Here is a 21,320-nt window from a genome sequence, read left to right as displayed (position 1 = left end):
GCAACAGAAGAAAGGAAGGAAACCAAATGGAAAATGAAGGAAATGAAAGCTAATGTTCTCCTAGCCTAAACACATATTTCACAAAATGCCAAAACAAGGGTAGAATCAAAAACTGTAGCAGAAGTAGTTCAAATGCAGCAAATTCACAGATCCAGAATTATAAAATACCTTATTTCTTTTTTTTTTTTACGGATGATTTTTTAAAATACTGTCTCTGGCAAAATTATATTGTTTTCCTACACATAAATTTGGAGGTTAAAAAGGTTTACTGCTCCTTTTTCCTGAATTTCAGCATATTTCTGACACCTTCCTAATACATGACAAAAAAGAATCCTTAACCTTGATTGAGTAGATACTTCATAAATTGCTGAATTAATGTTTGTCCAAGGTTAATTTCTCCACCTATGTTTTGGACTCTATCCTTTTCTGTCCCTTCAGGGATCTTGTTACTTCATTATTTTCTGTCTATCCTCCTCAACTGGCTCTTTCCTACTTATGTCTTCTGTCACTCACAGACACACACACAAACATACACACACTCCCCAACTTACCCATCTGTGAGCCCTCCAGTTATCATCAGATACTCGTTTTAAATGCACATAGCAGAGAAGTGAAAGAAGAAAACGAGTGTATGTAATCACTGGGTGCTTTCCTATGACTCCATGTACTGCCCCCGCCCCCAGCCCCTGCAAAGCCATAGCAATCAGGACGGTGGGCGTCCCAGCAAAGACAATGAAATGACTCACATGAAGGTCAACAGCTCTATTGTTTAAACAGTGCAACACTGACATTGACCACTTTCTTCTCCTCAAGGCCTCCTCCCACTTGTGCTTCTGGAACATCATCCTGTTTTCCTGGTTAGTTGGTCACAGCCTCCTCCGTTGGCTTTTCCTTGTTTTTTGTTAAATGTCAATATTAATATACTATATTTTTGAGGTATTATACTGTTTGGACATTTGAGTTGTTTCCAAGTTATAATCAGTATAAATAGTGTTGCCATGAATAATGTTTTATGTGTGTTTTGTTTGCAAGTCAGGATAGTAGTTATGCCAAAGGAGAAGACATTGGCGAAGAGGAAGTTAGCCAGTGGCTAGTGCTAACATTCTTTCTTGACCTCAGTGGGAGTGAAATGTATCTACTCTGTAATAGTTGATTAAACTCTCCATTTATTATTTGTGAATTTAGAATTCTGCATGATACTTCGAAAGTTTTTTAATTACGAAAAATATGACAGTTGTACAAATAGAAAAAGAGGAGGCAGTGACTCTGGTAAACATCCTACAATGCCAATATTCCTGTGACAAAAGAATGTGCAGCTTCATTTGTATCAAAGAAAAAGCATATTAAGGCAAAAATGCAGTTTTCTACTTGTCATTAATAGCCAGTGAAATGCAAGAGAAAATGTCCACTGTTAGAGAAGATGTAATACAACTTTTCTAGAAATCCAACTGGCAATATACACCTTCAAAACATGTATTATGTTTAAAAGTTCATCTTTTTAAAAAAACAGGCAAATGTGAAAAATTTGTACATGAGAGAGCAAGAATTTATATAAGAATATTTTTCATAGAAATGCTTATAATTGTGAAAAACTAAAAGCAAATTTTCAATAAGCAATTAACTAAATATATTATAGTTTAACCATTCAGAATATATGCAGCCATATTTAATGGCATGAAAATATGTTTATAATTTATTAAGTTAAAACAAGTTACAAAACACAATGATACATCTGTAAGGTGAGGAAAACCACAAATACTCATAGAAATATTGTCAAGAAGAGAGGACAAAATCTTTTGTTCACTTTTGTTAACTTTAAGAGAAGTGCTTGCTTTTGCTTGTTTTAGGCCTTCTATGCACTTTTCTAAGCTTTCTACAAGGACTATGTAGAACAATTTAAAAAATAAACTTTTATGTAACTAGTTTCATGAATGAATGAGAAAAAAATATGAGTGAAATAACATCTAACATAGTATCAGGGACAATGGCAGTTTCTAGTGTCTGTTAGTGCATGTATTCACAGAATTACTCAGATGGTTATTGGTTTCCGTAAGTATGGTTGAATTTTATAAGCTTCATACTCTATGTACAAAGAGGCCAACATCAGACAACATTTTAGAGAGCAAGTCTTCCTTCTAAAGAAGAATATTGCTTTACATTTGAAATTGTACTGTAATGATTAGGAAACAGATGAGTAAATTTCACTTACAAGACTTTTTTGGCTACTATTGCTGAAAGTATAATTTTCTTCTCTACTATTGAGCAATTATCTTTTAAGGAAGCAAAAAGTGGATATGACTTCAAATTCTAAGTCTCTGACAGCTTTACAATTTAAATCTCATACCCTGAACAAAATATAAACATCAATGCAGTATATGCAAAGTAGTCATGAAAGAGAGCAACAATTGGTTAAAAAAAATTATCATCATATACTGAGAATTAAGAAGTAATTTTCCATTTTAGCTTTGCTTTAATGGGGTCTTGTTAATAGCACTTCCCGCTTGTACCAGGTAATGATTTCCTCTAGGTCAGTAAACTCCAACATTGATTGTATTCACTTACAAGAAGGCTATCCACAGCAAACCCTTTCCCATATGCAGATTTTCTTTCTAAGGCTGATTTACAGTCAGTGATCTCCTTTCCATTTCTGAGAAAAGAAAACTTAGCCAAAATGTGCTGTTAACTCCTGCCTGAGAGTATCTCTCTAAGGATGACTCCACTGATATGCTACAAAGTATTGCCGAGGTGACCATTCATACCAGTTTGCACAGGATGGTCCTGGTTTCCATCCAGTCTCCCTACATAGTTGTTAATGGCAGCCCCTTTCATTTCCCAGTGTCCACACTGAGTTAATACAGTATATGGCCAGCCTATTGTCCATAAACAGTACATACAATGCTAGCTCTAGAACTTGGAATAAATGCCTCTATCCATTTATACTCTTGCCTTGTCATCCTTGTGCACTGATAGTCTGGAATAAAAAATAAAGAATAAAGTGGACTCAACCCACCCCCTCCATAAGTGGTCTACACCAATCTGAACAGGAATCCTTTCCAAGGTAGACCCTATCCGCCTCTGGAAGTATATAAACCATGAGACATCAATTAGGAGATAGGCTAAATCACATACTTTAAGAACAAAATGCATATTTGCTAAATATTTGCAAGCCATTCTATTAACTGGGAGGGAGTTGTGTCCTTTAAATATTAATCTAAACAATTCCACGAATGAAGGTAGATCCCAGTTTCCTCCACGCCTAAACATTTCTAACTCTGCTAATGGTATAACTTCACCTAGTACCTTAGCTAGAAAACCTCAAGATCATGCTTGATTCTTTCTCTTAGCCCTGTCCAGTTAGTTACCAGGCCCCTTTGGTTCTATTTTTAAAGACTCGGCAATTCATTACCGACAAAAAATCATCAGAACAAGATTTCTAATCTGCAATCATTACAGCAGCCTTCCTCTGCTTTGTTCTCCTCTCCTATTCATCTCCACTTCTGCCAGAATTGTCTTAAAGCAATCTCTTTAGCTCATTGCCTACTCAGTACCCTCAGATAATACCAAAAAGTCCTAGTATGGCAGGCAACACCTTTATCCGTTTCACTGCAGCCTCCCTTTCCATCCTCAGTTCCATCCACACCTCCCACTAGCCACATGCTCTTCAATGGTTTTCATCCAGCTACCATACTGCTCTTCCAGGAAGTGTTTAGAAATGTCTGGGGGCACGTTTGCTTATAACAGTAGTTTGAAGACAAAAAGGACATTTAATGGGCAGGGACCAAGGATGCTGAATGTCCAGCAATGTAGGACAGGTCCCATGAAACAGAGAATTGCATCGCCGAAATGCCAAAGAACACTCCGGGTGAGAGTTCTTGTTCCCCAAACACCTTATTTTTACACATATGTGGTTTCTTCCTTTTAGAATTCATCTAAATAGCCCCCACTAGTTCTGCTTCCTTCCAAAATAATATTGTCGTTGGATGATGTAATTCAAACTCTCTTCTCATCTGAAGACTGTCTTGGCTGAATAGTCACATACATAGTGTGTTAATGGGAGATCATTAAACCACTCTCATTAATATGAGATTTAATGATCTCATATATATATACACATATATATGAGTGATTTAATTATTACTGACATAGCACTTAATATATTAAATTATGATTGAACTACTTACCATTTGTCATTTTATTCTGTGGTCTCCTTTTTCTTATCCTTTCTATCTCCTAAAATTTGAGTTCCTTAAAGAAAGGGATGCTCCTTTGCTATCTCACTTATTTTTTAAACCACAATTTATATAGCTGATCTAGAAGATGAGACTCATTCTGTAAGTGATTTTTGGATTAAGAGATGAAAAATTGCACCCTCATTCCTATATACAAAATGCCATTCCTCAACCTTTTTTTTAAATAGTTATTAAACATGCAACTCAGATTACTTTAAAATAACCTAAACTTTTTAGTTATATCAATAATGGTTCTTAAAGAAACCACCTTTGCCATGTATTTAATTGCAAGTTAGACTAACTCAGGATTACAAACTCAAATAAAAAGAAAAAAAGAAACTATAGAAACTGGTAAACCAGAGAGACTGTTCTCAGTTTAAGTACTTAAATTACTTGGTGTTTTTTTGTTTGTTTTTTTATAAGCACTGAGTAAGTCCTCTTTACAAAAACCTGTCAAACAATATTGTGCTTGAGATCCTTGTGATTTAAAAAAAAATTATGTAATCTAAAATAAAGTGTGTATGTGTGACTGTGTCTTACAGTTCTATACAAAATATAAACTACAGGTGCTCTTATCCTACCACACTCATTTCTGCAAGTTTGAGCTGAGACTCTTTTATTTATTTATTTAATTTTTTTGAGATGAAGTCACACCCTGTCATCCAGGTGCACAGCAGAGATCTCAGCTCACAACATCATCTGCTTCCCAGGTTCAAAAGATTCTGGTGCCTCAGCCATCCTACTAGCTGGGATTACAGTTGTGCACCACCATGCCTAGCTAATTTTTGTGATTTTAGTAGAAATGGGGTTTTGCCACATTGCCCAGACCGGTCTCAAACTCCTGTCGACAAGTGCTCCATCCACCTTGGCCTCCCAAAGTGCTGGGATTACAGGAGTGAGCCACCACACCCAACAAGCTTAGACTATTTCTATTGCCTATTACACATATATTTTTTTAAAAAATCAGTCAAAATATTCAACTTAGCTCCTCTCCTAAATTGCATATCTAGCAATACAGGATAGACAAAGCCAAATGCTCACTTGCACATCTGTTCATATCTGGGGCTCGGTGTCCATAGTACCCAGATGGGCAGGAATGCAGGCACTCTCCATACTGGCGCATCCCTTCTCTTCGAAGGAAGAAGAACAACTTCTGTTGACATCGGCTGCACCCATTGTCCTTTGAACAAGACAAACAGCCCTTGCAAATGGGATTTGATGCATAACTAGCTGTAAAATAAAAACAAAAATTGTTTTTAATTATGAGTATAATCAGACTTTTGGTAAATACACCCTGGTGAAGAGAGAAATTTTTTTCTGCTATACTCACATAGAAATACTAAATAAAATATCCCTCCCCTTCTTCCCTCTACCTCCCCTACCCAAAAAGTGGTTAACACACAACCAAACTTAGAAACAAAGAGGAAACTCGAGGCAGAGTTGAGGCAGAAGCTAAAGCTGAATGACTCATGGAGATATCAGACCAGACAGAGGTAGAATTTAGGGCAAGGTCCTCGACCCAGGCTGAGAAATATTCATGTAAAGATCTGGCACTTAGCTCCCTTTATGTAGATAGAGTCAAGAGAGCTGTTTGTTCATGACCCCCTGCCCTAACTGGCCAGAGCAGAGGAGGCTGACTCTGGCTTGGGAGCACAGAGTGGGTAAGCACAAGAGAAAATGTAACTCATGAGCCATAAGAACACCAAGTCTGCAAGGATGGGATCTAAATTAAAATTATCATGTAGTATGGGGTCTATATGGTGTTGACTATTTAAAATAAGATTTTTTTCAGAACCAGGAAAACCCACAAAGAAAAAATATAAATATAGACCTACTATCTAGATGTTTTCTACAATCCTGAGATCTGGACTTTCATGAAATGCTACCCTAACATCAAAATGAATAAATCGCACGAACAAGCAAACCTTCATGAGGAACAGTCATCAGTATCAGTAAGAAAATTTCACACCTAAAAATACAGAAATAAGGTCATTCTGAAAGAGCTTTTAAAATGAATATCTACCAGATAACTGAAGAGAAAAAGGAATAACAAGAAATCACACGGAAAAGGCAAGAATGTACACATTAGAATAAAATGAAAAATCTAAAAGTTAAGAAAAAAAAATTCCATGGAAATGTTGAATGGTAGACTAGAGAGAATGACATATCCAAAAACACATTTAAAGAACTGTGGCACAAAACAAGATAAAAAGGTAATAAGCATGTAAGAAAAAAAAAGTGGAAATGTTCCAGTACATGACTGGTAGTTACTACAGAAGGAAAGAGTAAAGGGAATGAATAAAACACACCTTAAACTGACAAGCAACTTCAGCAAAGTCTCGGGATATGAAATCAACATGCAAAAATCACTAGCATTCCTACACACCAACAACAGTCACGCCAAAATTCGAATCATGAACAAACTCTCATTCACAATTGCCAAAAGAGGATACAATACCTAGGAAATACAGGTAACTAAGGAGATGAACAATCTCTACAAGGAGAACTAAAAACACTACCCAAGAAATCAGAGACGATACAAACAAATAAAAAAACATTCCATGCTCATGCATAGAAGAATCAATATTATTAAAATGGCCATATTGCCCAAAGCAATTCATAGATTCAATGCTATTCCCACTAAACTACCACTGACATTTTTCACAGAATTAGAAAAAACTATGTTAAAACTTACATGGAACCAAAAAAGGGCTCAAATAGCCAAGGCAATCCTAAGCAAAATAACAAAGATGGAGGCATCACGCTACCCAACTTCACACTACACTACATTAACCAAAACAGCATAGTACTGATACATGAATAGATAGCCCTATGGAACAGAACAGAGTACCCGGAAATAAGACGACACATCTACAACTGTCTGATCCTTCACAAACCTGACAAAAACAAGCAAAAGATTCACTACTCAATAAACGGTGCTGGGTTAACCGGCTAGTCATAGGCAAAAGATTGAAACTGGACCCATTCCTTATACCGTAAATAAAAATAAACTCAAAATGCATTAAAGATTTAAATGTAAAATCCAGAACTATATTAAAAAAAAAAAAAAAGTCCTGGAAGACAACCTAGCCATTATCATTTAGGACATAGGCACAGGCAAAGATCTCATGAAAAAGATGCCAAAAGCAATTGCAACAAGAGCAAAAATTGACAAGTGGGATCTAATTAAAGAACTTCTGTACAGCAAAATAAATTATCATCAGACTGAACGGGCAACCGGCAGAATGGGAGAAAGTATTTGCAACCTATACATCTGACAAAGGTCTAATATTCAGTATAAAGATCTTAAAGAAATTCACAAGGGAAAAAACCCATTAAAAAGCAGGCAAAGAACATGAACAGACATTTCTCAAAGGAAGACATACATGTGGCCAACAATCATATGAAAAACTCAGTATTACTGATTAGAGAAATGCAAATAAAAACTACAATGAGATACCATCTCACACCAGTCAGAATGGCTATTATTAAAAAGTCAAAAAAATAACAGATGGTGAGGTTGTGAAGGAAAATAAACACTTATATACTGTTTGTGGTAGTAAAAATTAGTTCAACCATTATGGAAGACAGGGTAGTATTCCTCAAAGACCTAAAGACAGAAATAACATTCAACCCAGTAATCCCACTACTGGGTATCTACCCAAAGAAATATAAATCCTTCCAATATAAAGACACGTACACACATATGCTCAATGCAGCACTATTTCTCGATAGCAAAGACATGGAATCAACCTGAATACCCATCAACTGACTGGATAAAGAAAATGTGATATATGTATAACATGGAATATCGAACAGCCATAAAAATGAATGAGATCATGTCCTTTGCAGGGACATGGACAGAGCTGGAGGCTATTATCCTTAAAAAGCTAGCACAGAAACAGAAAACAAAACACATATTCTCACTTATAAGTGAGAAAATGATGAGAACACATGGACACATAGAGGGAAACAACAGACCCTGGTGCCTGTTGGAGGGCAGAGGATGGAAGGAAGGAGAGGATGAGGAAAATAACTAACGGGTACTAGGCTTAATGCCTGGCTGGTGAAATCATCTTTACAGCAAACCACCACAACACAAGTTTACCAATGTAACAAACCTGCACTTGTACCCCTGAACTTAAATGTGTATATACATATATAATAAAGAATAAAACACACTACTCAAAGAGATGACTGATTAATTTCCAGAATTGAAGACCTGAGTTCTTAGATTAAAAAAAATTAACAGAATGAACAAAACAAGTCTGCATCTAAACACAGTATATTTACATGACATAAGAATAAAGTCAAGCCAGAGAAAAATTGCAGATTATCTAGAGAGGAATAAAACTTTGACAGCAGACATATAATCCATAAATAAATAAATAAAGGTTAGATAGCTGAGATACTATCTTCAACATGCTGAGAAAAAATTGTCACAGTATAATTCTATAAGCAGTTATAGTTTAACAATGTGAGCAAAATAAACATACCTGTAGCTAAAGTAAAGGCAAAGAACTTAATTTTTTAAAAAGCATTCACTTAAAGAATAAAGTACTGGAGAAAATAAAACAGAACCCAGAGGAAGTAGAATGCAACAAGGATTAGTGATCACACCAACTGAAAAATATGTTCGTGTCTCTATACAAAAGCATGGAATGTAAAAAAATACATAATGATTTTCAACTTTTGAAAATAAATATCTTATGTTCACAAAAACACAGAAGACTTGAGAAGAAAGCCAAAGTTAAAGTATTCAAAGTTTCTGCTTTACTAGTAGGAAGACCAATGCAAATTAAAGTAAAATGTAACTACTATAACCTTAAGGTCCCAACGGCAAAAACAATAATAGAATACATAACTTCTAAACCAATTACAGCTACAAAAGAAGTAATATATGTATGAAATAAGAGTAGGAAGAAACAACCCAAATATCTATGAACAGAATGGATAAATTATGGTATATTCAAATTATTTGAGTTTTACTCAATAATAAAACGAATACAGACACACATGACATAAATTAAATTCACACCCATTATGCTGATCAAAAGAATCCAAACAGATACAAAAAAGAACATGCTCCATATAATTTCATTCATATTAAGGTCAAAGGCAGGCATGGCTAATCTATGGCGATAGAAATAAGAATACTACACGCCTTTGAGGATTGAGGATGGACTGGAAAGAGGCATAATAGAATTTGCAGGGGATGGAGGAGGTATATTTGTTCCCTTGGGCTGCTGTAAAAAATGACCACAATTTGGTGGCTTAAACAACAGAAATTTATTCTCTCAGTTCCAGAGACAAGAGGTCTGAAACTCCAGTATCAAATCTGCAGGGCATTCCCTGACTCATAGTTATACAATGTCAATCCCTCCATTGTCTCATGCCTTCTTCTTTCATATCTCCATGTCTTTTTTTGTCTCTTACAGCAACACTCCCATTGGATTTAAGTCCCTTTATCCCATATAATCTCATCTTCATCCTTACCTTCGTTGCATCTGCCAAAACCCAGTTTGCAAAAAAGGTCACCTTCTAAAATTTCCAGGTGGTGGGGTGGTGGGGTGGGAGTGTACTAGTCAGTTCACTAAAGAGGGTGATTGAAATGTGCTATAACTTGCCTGAATATTGGTTATACAAATGCATACATCTGTAAAATTCATAAAACTATGTATTTATCTAAGTATATATACTTGTACAATTTTATAATTAATGTGCATAATTTACAAGTAAATTATATCTCACTTTTTTAAAAAAATTAAGCATATAAAGGTTATGCACTAATTTCAGGATAATGTACTTACTTATAATTACATCTGTTTTGAAGATTCTACAAATTATATTAGATGCTCACCTATAAGATACTATTTACTTTTTTTTTTTCAAACAGAAATAGTCTACTTATGGGAAAAGGTGGGAGAAGACAGTAATAAGCAAATGTTGAAATAGCATCTAAAATAAGTTAATACCTGAACCATATGAAGTTCACTGCATCTGATGGGGACCTTGAAAGAAAACATGTAAAATACTCTTGCTATCGCTGGTATATAATTTAGAAATGATACAACCTGAAATATTATAGTTTCCAAAATATTAAAAATTCGTGTAACTGTTAGGTGTCACTGCACCAAGCAAAGTCATAAATACAACAGAATACATGCAGTCACAATGACTTCATTTTATTGTTAACCCAAAAGAGAATGAAGAGAGAAAAAATAGAAAACTCATCAATTATTGAAACTTTCAGCTTTGAGACTACATATTGCCTGCCCTCCACAGAATCACTCTTGAGTATAAAACTAATATCAAGCAATAAGTGGTCTGGCTGGCAGCTCTACAGAGTACATTGTATATCATGTCATTCCTTTACTTATAATAATTTAATGGCCATTATAATTATAGCAACGTGTAGCAAATTTATATAGGTTTTAGTTCCACGAGAGAATCTTCCTTCCTCCCCCAAGCTCCCACATTCCTGATGTAGTCTTAAAGTCTCTCGTCCAGTTGGGGGGTCACAAAACTAGGGCTAACTCTACCAAAGGGGCTGAAGAAGAAACAAGGCCCTTTGGGATCAGGAATCAAGGCCCCTTGATTTGGCCAGAAAGATCTACCTCTTCCTATCTATTCTAGGACTTTTTTTCTATCAACTGTTTTATCTGCATGTTGAGTCGATTGCATGGGCATTCTCTCACTTGAAAACCTATCTATGCTTTCCAAATAGTCTCTCATTTAATACCTTATTTCCCTAAATCTACAATTGTTACGGGGGAGAGCTAGGGAACCAATTCTGATAAAAAAAAAATCATCCCCTTAGATACAGTTACCCATAAAATTCTGGCAAACAACTTTCCAAATATTCCTTTATATGTGTATACATGCATAAAATATACAATTTGTATTTTTCATATGCATCATACTGTATCTGTTGGGTCATAACGTTCAATTTCAGTAAGTTGTTAGCAACTTTCCATAACAATGAACTAAACCAATGTCACCAACATATTTCTTGGAAGTATCAACCCTGTTGCCTCTACTTATCACCAACCTCGCTGAATTATCTCCAAAACTGCTTTTATGAAGACCACAACCAGTTTTCTCATCATTCATTCAAGATCTCATTCTCAATTTCTGATCCTCACAATTCTAATAGCCTAGGTTGCTGAAAGTCTTCTTCCTCCTCCAGCTTCTATGATAATATTGCCTCCTACAGGTTTGATTCCAATCCTCACCCATATGATTTCCACGCATATTCTCATAATTTCGGCCGTTATCACTCATCATTTGGGTGGTTATGAAGTCCCAACCCAGATCTACCCTCTCCCTACTTCACTCTACATTCTATTGCTGAGTTAATTTTCCTGTTTTTATGTAATATTTTGTTATGCCTTCATCTGCCTAGATAATTATGATTTATAAATAATTTTTGCATAGCTGACCAAAAATAAGCTTATACTATCAATAATTTCTCTAGCTGCCTTCTGAAGAGGTTTTATTCCAGTATCGTCCTTAGTGTCGCTAGTAGGGTGTAAGTGAGTGAGTTTCAAAAAATTAGGATATCATTCAAATTCTCTGTGCCCGAAAGGGTAAAAAATTGAGGGGATGGGAAAAGCTGAAGAAGAGCAATAGAAACTGGGAATACTGACAGGCTGTGTGAGGAAATGGCTGTGGTGGAGGAAAAGGTAACCAGAGAGACTCCAGCTCTTTTTCATTTTCAGAGTTGTCCAAGATTGTAACCTACCTTAAGCACAAAGACTCTATGGAATGACATTTACAGAAACAATGTATGACTCTTTTATGAAAAAAGCCATCTTTTTAACATAAAAAAATGAGTGACTAAGACAAGGGCAGGGGTTGCTGGCTGGAGCTACATCAAAAGCAGCCCCAAACTACAGAGCCCTCTGAAACATGTTGATGACATTCTGCTCTAAAATTTATACACAAATTTGAAAAACCAAGAACAAGCAATTATCCAATAAAGTATCCACTCCAAACCCAGCTTAATAAAGGAAGATCCTGGAAGGTTTACAACTACACAGCACAATGTTTAAGGAAGAGGTTCACTGTCTCACAGTCATTACATGCTAAAGTTGAAGCTGTACTTTCAGTTCAAAAGTTAAACCAAAGCTCTTTATCACCATAAATCACGCTCCACAGTAAGAAGTACAGAGAAAAGAGAATTACAGAACCAAGAGAATCAACACAAATTAAAGGCTTTTTGTTTTGTTTTTGTGTATCAGAAGCCAACTTTCATCTTGACCATAAAAATCTGAGTCAACAAATTGCGCCTTATGTTTTTTTTAAAAAAAGGTATTATTAAAAGCATTGCTTTATTTACTTGAACCTCAACAGACTTAAAGATAATGAATTAGGGGATACTTACCCAAGTCCATATCTTAGGTATCTTTATAACCCGACACATGAGGAATTCTCTTAAAGCAAGAGTGACGTGAGCCACACCTAACCTAAGTACTCTCTCCCCATTTTTTCCAATCTTCAGTCATGATGCTGCTCAGTGCTGAAGAACAAGAGCCCATGTGATTTTTACAATTTGAAGCTTCTTGCCCCAAACTTCAAACAGACTTTTCTGTTTAATTAACCATTGCCCACTATTTTAGTGGCCTTCCCCCTGTTGTAAATCAATAGCTTAGTAATACCACAAGAACTTCTCCATCTACCATATGGTCACTACACCAACCTCTGTGTCTAAACACAGGCAAAAAAATAGACATGTAAACATCACTAGAGTAATGTATTTTGTCAGGATCTTCATAAGTCAAATGGCTCTGCCCATTGCTCTGAGATTTAATTCGAGCCTGCAGGTGAATAAACAGATCTTAATTCTCAGCTTTGATGGCCATGTTTATTTGCTCTCTCTGTGAGCTTCAACTTTTCCAACCCTAAAGCCTGCTGAGATCCAGAGCCTCATGATTCCAACCAAAACACTTTTCTAAATCTAGACCCACCCAAAATTCTAAAGATGAAATAAATCTCATAAAACATGAAAAATCCTCAAAACGGTGACAAACAGTGATTCTAGCACAAACCCACACATATCCCCTTGATGGGAAAAGGAGTAGTAAAAGGATTTAGCAAACAAACAAAAAAACCATGAGGCTGAAACAAGGTAACAATACCTACATCACAAACAGTTATATCAAGGGAGGCAGCATAAGTAGAACTCTTTATTATTAATTCTAATTAGTTGATTTGTGTTCCCCTTAAATTGCAAAGTAAGTTTAGCCTTTTCATGAATTCTGGTATTTTAAAGTCTGGTCCTTTGTTAAATCCAGCTACTCGCATTTATCTCCTAGAGCATTTTTTGTAGGTGTTGAATGCCCACGTGTTTCTAATATACTCCTGACTTCTAAAACATGTGTTCCCTTGTTTCTGCAGCTAGCCCCTGCCAAGCAAGAAGAAATCTGAATTCCTTCTAGGTGAAGGCATCCATCCTGACAAAGGTACAGATTTCTAATTTTGAAAATAATAAGACTGAACAATGGGCTGCTGGCATTTTAGTCTCACTCTATATTTGCTGGTCAAATAATGTTGCAAGTTCAACCTATCTTTTAAATGAATATTAACTTCATCAATCAATATCATAAAATTGCTAATGTATGTCTCTTCCTAACCTCAAGTTCAAGATATGTATTTAAGGAAGGAAAAAAAAACACATAAAAGGAGAAGATTTTGGAGGGGGAAATCCTATCTGTGGTACCAGTAACAGGGAACTTGCACGTCAGATGCTATACAAATCAAGTTGGATACATTCTCCTGACTAGAGCTTGGCAACACTGGGATAAAAATCCTGTAATCATGTATACATGTATACTACCAAGCTCAAACTCAATTAAGCAAGCACGGTAATGAATTAATGTGCCACACAAGTTTTGACCAAAATGCTAAATACTGTCTTAAGATATTTTGGTTAGTTTAATATAAAATTATAAATATTTAAGTATCATAAACCCAGTAGTCTAACTGTGAATGTAAAGAAAATACATTTTAATCCTAGACCATCACCATTAAAAGCATCATGCTTTAGAAAGAAAATAAATATAATAATTAAAAATGTTAATCAAGCCTAAAGGTAAATTTCTAGATTTCCTTTAAAATTTTAGAAGGACTATGTTAACATAAATTTAATATAGAATAAAATGGCAATTTTTTTTGGCACAAGAGCAAAATTTGTGCCAAAGAATTTCAAAATTACAGAACCCCTAGAATTAAACTGTATTAATAGCCGAGTGTGGAGGCTCATGCCTATAATCCCAGCACCTTGGGAGGCTAGAACAGGTAGATCACCCGAGGTCGGAAGTTTGAGACCAGCCTGGCTAACATGATGAAACCCCATCTCTACTAAAAACACAAAATTAGCTGGGCATGGTGGTGCATGCCTGTAATCCCAGCTACTCGGGAGGTTGAGGCAGGAGAATCACTTGAACTCTAAAGAGAATCGCTTCTGTTTGAGAGCACAATGAACCTCCCGGGAGGGAGGCGCTGTAGTGAGCTGGGACTGTACCACTGTACTCCAGTCTGGGTGACACAGTGAGACTCCACCTCCAAAAAAAAAAAAAAAGAATTAAACCATATTTTCCCAGAATCTTTTCATCTTTTGTCATGTGTTCTTTAATAGAGAAGGATATTTTTAGGTACAAGGCTTACAAAGCTTTAACTTCCCAAGAAGCATTAACTTTGAGAAACTCATTGTTTACCTAACAATATTATTTAAAAATTAATAAATCATATCAATTAGGAATGAAAGATTGGACCTATATTTGTCTAGTATATACTTGTCTACTATTTTCCTTGAGAAAACAGTATTTCTAAACATTTAAGCCCATCAAATATGGAAGTCATCTCTACAAATGAGTATTTTTAATGACATCGGGATTCAAGTTCTTTATTCAGACCATTTGGCTTCTCCTATTGAAATACACATTTCACTGTACAAAGACTCAAAACTAAAAAAAACTAGGAGTTTTTGTTTGTTTGTTTTGAGACAGTCTGTGTCACCCAGGTTGGAGTGCAGTGGCACCATCTTGGCTCACTGCAACCTCCACCTCCAAGGTTCAAGTGATTCTTGTTCCTCAACCTCCTGAGTAGTTTGGACTATAGGCTTGTGCCACCACACCCAGCTAATTTTTGTATTTTTCGTAGAGATGAAATTTTGTCATGTTGGTCAGGCTGGTCTTGAACTCCTGGCCTTAATGATCCACCTGCCTCAGCCTCCCAAAGTGCTGAAATTACAGGCATGAGCCACTGCACCTAACCAAACCTAGAAATTTTAAAATACTGGTGGAGAGAGTTAGAGTCACAGATCTATTTTTAACACATGAAGTGCTATTATCTTCCAAAAAAAAAAGAAGACAATTACCAGAACTATAAAACCTTAAATATTCTCCAGTGCCGGCACTGTTTGAATTGTAATCCTCCTACATTGGCACCTCAGATTAATCACACCTGGATTAACTATGGTCATAGTGTAGGTCACCGGAAAAAGATATATATTTGACACAGCACAAGGAAACAAAGGATCTATGAGGTATGTGTCATGAATGCTTCAAAGTCTGATTTAACTAAGATGCCACAGGGAAGCTCAGCATCCTTAATAATTAGGGGCCAAGGAAAGATGATGAACTGAGATGTGGTACAAAATACATGTGGAGTCTTAGGTGGTTCTGTTTGAGGGCACAATGGACCTGTCCAGAACATGATAAACACATTCTCCTTCTCACAATTTACAGACATCATTAACATTCGAGATAATCTGCCAAACTGAAGGAGACTGAAAGGATACACCCCCAAGCAAATAATCGCAGTGGTCATCAGAGGAAAAATAACTTTGGTTCAATACATTTTACTTTGACAGAGTCCCTTTCAACATTTTTCACCCAAAACATAAGCAGTACATGTGGCTTTTGCATCTGGTGGCAGAGTCAGAGACATTTCCAAAGGAGCTGCTGATGCACTGTACTTTTGAGACATATTTGGGGGGGGCACATCAATAGTAACGGAAGATACTTTTGAGAGTTTTGTATTTTTTGTTTGAGTTTTTTAAAATCATGGGCTTAGCACCACAGAGAGAGGCTCAAGGAAAGCTAAATGTAGCACTTTGCCAAGCCAGTTCTATGAACTGGACAACTGAGAGCCAGTCAGAGTGAGAAGCTCAAGTAGAATGGGATTCAATTAAAATAAGTGGAATTTAGAAATTCTCCAGGGAACATTTTCAGAAACAGTCATGAATATGCCAAATCAAGTAAAAAGACAAAACACAAGAAAAAAAAAAGTAGTTATCTATAGGCCCCAATAAGAAATTAAAATCGTGTGATCTCAATTGAGCACAAACAGTTCCCCAAATGATGAAGCCCTTCCCATAATTAACACTTTGGGAAACCAAGTCCTATAAGAATTACTCCTCTTTTTCTCCACTAGAAACTGTTTTGACACAAAAATCTTAATGCATATCCCCACAGTAGGCATTAATTCTGACAGGTAATGAAAAAAAAGTATACAATTAAGGATTACAACACATGCATCAGAAAACTAAACTTTTTAAGTGGGAAAATATGCCACCAGAATCACGAGCTCCTCAGTTTGTACAACTGCTAAAACCAATAAACATTAATTAGCTTATGAAGTCGAAGCAAAACATAGAATGGTTGAATGTTGTTTATTTTTCCAGAAAGAGATGGTATTTTTGAAACGAGGGAAGTATCATATCCTAAGTTCTATAAAATAAGCCACCTGCTTGAATCAGTGAGAGAAAAAAATAAATGTACTCCATAAAATTATTCTAATGCCAAAAGAAAAGTATGCTAAAGTTAGTATGTGTGTGTTGAACAAGGGGAACTCATGGACACAGGGAGCAGAACATCACATACTGGGGCTGTTTGGGTACTGGGGGACAAAGGGCAGCATAGCATTAGGAGAAATACCTAATGCACTCAGGGCTTAAAACCTAGATGATGGCTGACAGGTGCAGCAAACCACCATGGCACATGTATACCTATGTAACAAAACTGCATGTTCTGCACATGCATCCCAGAACTTGAAAGTGTAACAATTTTTTAAAAAGCATGCGTGCGATCCTATAAGCCTTAGCTTGAAACTGCTGTGTAGTACAGATTACTTATGCCAAGTGTTGGCTGGAGCTTTCACAACATACTTAAAAGACCCCGTGGAAATGTTGACAGACTGCTGGTGCTAATAGTAACCCCAACATGAGCAGATCTAAATATATACATTTATGAAGATTGCAAAACTGCCACCCTCACATGGTTCCATGTTTACACAAGGAGATAATCCAATTATTTAAAAAGAAGAAAACAAACTGCTCACAAACAGAGCCAGATTTTTGTCCCATAAAGTACTTAAATACTTCTTATACTAACACAATTTAAAAACAGTTTTGCATACTTCTATGAAATGGAGCATAAGTGCCATAGTGTCTGACCTATCCAACTGCATGGAGGAAAATCTTTCCCTCCTGCCTATCCAAAATTAAATTGTTTTTACAAAGGGGTGAGAGGGACTCTAACATAATTCTCATTGTGCTTAAGGTATTCAATTATCCCTCATATACCACCTGCTTCCTAGAATAGAAACTAGTTGGTCACTCCTGCTTATATCACTGTCTTCATATTAAAACAATAAATGGAAAAAAACTAGATGACTTTTTGGTGTCATAAACACAGCCCTCAAGAAGAATCAGTGTCATAACTAACCAGATTAAAGACTCCATGTGTTTTAAATGTGGAAACTCCCATGGGTTTTACCACTGTGTTTTAAAATTGAGAATGGCTGCTCTTGTTAGCTACATTATTCTAGAGAAAGGTTTCTTAAACAAAGAGGATTTTTTTAATTGCCTTAAAAAAAAAGCTAACAGACACTAATAGACGCCTAAAGTTGACAAATGTTATTATGGAATACTACACTATGATGCAAAAAAAGTCAGTTTCATTTTCTACACTGTAGGTCACTGATGGTAAAAGTCACATGTTAACAAAAATCAGAATGATTTACTACTAAATCTCCAGACTTACATGGAATTTAAAACTCAGTAATTTTTTAAACCAATGGTCTGCATTTAGCATTCATAAGCAGGTTATTTTGACGTGCTCTGTTGATTTGCTAACTTCACAGCAATTCATACCTGAGACCCAGTTTGAAATCTACTTGCTTAACTGTCTTTATTCTAAGAAGGTTCTGTCTATTACGAATAAAAGAAAGAAAAAACAGGAAAGTCAAAATGAGGGTTGAAAAGAAAAAAAAACTCTGGAGAACACGCTACAGGACAGATTGCAGTCTACATGCTTTCATACCTTTTTAAACTAAACTTCTTATATATAATTTCCATTTATCAAAGTGAAGAAACAGATCAGAGAATTTTTAATAATCTTTCCAAGATCACAGTTTGTGACAAATGTGAATGCAGTTCTGGCCTTTAACTCCAAAGTCCTGGCTCTTTACTTCCTCATTAAACAACATATGTACAGCACCTAGGGGAAGAAATGCATTATACCATGATTTAAATTGTGAGAACTTTCCTTCAAATTAGGGCATACCCTCATAATTCCCTCACTGCTCCTTTCCTCTGTTTTTAGCTACAACGAAATAATCAAAGTTCCTTTTGATAGTTAGTCACTAAAAACACTATGCTAATCTTTTCTAACACAGCTAGAACTATAAGCCAACAAAATTAAGATGTTACCCACAAAAACACTTCCGAGCAAAACTGCTGATCCATCAAAAAGGATAATGGGGGAAACTGAGTTACAAGTTTCCTCTGGCAGAGGTTAAATTCAGAATTATAAATGGAAAGTCTTTTACTGTTTGGGCATTCAGCAAAAGGCCAGCACTTTTTTTAAAGAAATATCTCCACTTGACAAGTTCAAAGAAAACAACCACCCCCAAACCATGCAATTTCCTGCAAATGGGCCACTCTCCTCACTGTCTTTGAAGACAGATCCTGTCCTGGCTAAGGGGCCTTTGAAGTCACACAGCAAGCATACCTATGTAATTAGAAAGCCTGAGTATACCACTCAAATGATCAAAACTAGACTTTACAAATGCATGAAAGCCAAAGGAATGGAATGAACAGTTTTGGAGAGGAATTTGTCACTGCTTGCTGACCATGATTCTCCTCTATCTTCTCCAATTCTTGGAAGCCAAAAACAACCTGCATCTTCATTCATGGAAAACTGTAAATGGTACTGTACACTCTCAAAAAGTGTCAAAGTAGATGTGTATATGCATGTAGCCAGGTATCTGTATGTATATATGTATGTAGCCAGATATGTATATAGACATATAGGTACATTCATATGTAATATATGTGTGCATACTAATGTATACATATGATTTTTCTGAGTCATTTAAGTATAATTTGCAGATATTCTGTCCTCTTCTAAATTTTTCAGTAAAAAGCATTTCCAAAAACAAAGACATTGCTTTACATCAACCATAGTTTATATACTATCTTTTAATCCTCACTCCATAATTATGCCAACAATGTCCTTTATAGTTCTTTATTTTTTTCCTAGATTAGAATCCCTTTTAGGATTATACATATTAGGTTTGAAATCTAACCTAATATGATAGGTTTGAAAATTGTGTCTCCAAGTCTCCTTTAATCTGGAGCTCTTTCATGAGCTTAACAGTTTTTAAGAAAACAGGTCAGTTATTTACAACATGTCTGTGTGGGTTTGTCTGATGTTCCCTCATGACTGGCTGTATATTTGGGGAATAACGTATGAAGCGAGGTTGTCTTTTTCTGTGCGTGATGTTAAGAGGCCGCATTTTGGTTGCACCACTGGTGATGCTAACTTTGATGCTTGGTTAACGTGGTGTCAGCTAGGTTTCTATACTATAAAGTTGCCATTTTTTCTTCTATAATTGATAAGTATTTTGAGAGGAGACATAGTAAAACTATATAAATATCCTGCTATTCAAACTTTCACACACTGGTTTGACATCCATTGGTGACTCTTGCCTAAATGAACTATTATCGTCAGGTTGTCAAAAGTAATTTTTTAACTCCATCATTTCCTTTCCATTTATTAGTGGGCATGCTGGTGCTGGGGAGACTTTTACCTTCTCCCTCATTTGTTTGATATAAACAAACAAGCAGACAGACAAATGAGGGAGAAGGGAAAGGTACTCATGAATTTTATTCAATGGGCTATAGTCTGTTACTGTCTTCATATAATACTTAGATTATTCTAGATTCGTTCAGTAAGAGCTCTCCAAAATGTTGTAGTTTTAAAGTTGTATTTTATGTGCGTACTATCGAGTGCTTTGGGCTAGAGAAGGAGGAGATGTAATTTATTCTGGAAGAGCTAAAAAAACAGGCAGTAGCAGGACTTGGGTCTTGAAGAGAATACAGGAGTTTGCCTGTTGGAACAAGATTTCCAAGTCCAAGGAAGAGCATATATATAAACAGACATATGTGCAGGTTAGGGGAATGTGAGGATAAAAGTTCACTATGTCTGATAAACCTTGGCTGATTGTATTGGCCATTTATCTTTCAGATAAATAGCAAAGACAAAAGGAGTCATTCAATACTTAAATACAAGGAAGAACTGTTAATATGAAAATTAAATGTTATCATGGTTTTAGAATAGCATATAGAGACTGTGATCCTAGAAGTATAATCCCGTACTTTAAGAACATGATTTTCAGAAGAAACAGGCTTGTGTTTGCAGCCGAAGTTTCTAAATTAAAATATAAATTATAAGGCTATTTACAAAATAAGAACATCTTTACATAATCCCAAAGGGGAAAAGATGAGTAATACTCTAGACAGTTCAACATGGTTGCATAGAAAGTTCTCTGATGAATTCAAACATTTAAATAATATGCAAAAACAGATATATTCAGGGAAAAAGTAATGTCAAAAGAAACGTGAAGATTAAAGTTTCCTAACATCTATGAAAAGTTATTTTTAAAGCAAATTTAATTTTAAAAATTAAGCTCACTTACTAAGATATAATGTAATATTAGATGAGAGAGATAGGAAGACTATGGGTTTTTTATTTACTTTCTTTTTTTGTCTATTAAAAATGACAAAATTATTTCACTTCAATG

The 21,320-nt window shown here is 35.7% G+C and overlaps 1 protein-coding gene across 11 annotated transcripts in view; it reads right to left on the bottom strand.

The window, feature by feature from the left end:
* Positions 1 to 21,320, bottom strand: part of RSPO2 (R-spondin 2) — a 178,471-nt gene that overhangs the window by 79,486 nt on the left and 77,665 nt on the right. For 9 of the 11 annotated variants that reach the window (XM_078353337.1, XM_035276449.3, XM_078353340.1 and 6 more), the window contains one exon: positions 5,271 to 5,459. In XM_078353337.1, coding sequence (XP_078209463.1) covers positions 5,271 to 5,459 — 189 coding nt within the window. Of the gene's footprint in view, positions 1 to 5,270; positions 5,460 to 12,615; positions 13,011 to 21,320 lie in introns of those variants that run through there. The other 2 variants (XM_035276452.3, XM_078353343.1) reach the window with 1 other exon arrangement.

The sequence above is a fragment of the Callithrix jacchus genome, chromosome 16 (assembly GCF_049354715.1).
Source record: "Callithrix jacchus isolate 240 chromosome 16, calJac240_pri, whole genome shotgun sequence".
Classification (NCBI taxonomy): Eukaryota; Metazoa; Chordata; class Mammalia; order Primates; family Cebidae; genus Callithrix; species Callithrix jacchus.
Note: the sequence above shows the minus strand (reverse complement) of the source record. Positions and strands in the feature narration are given on the sequence as shown.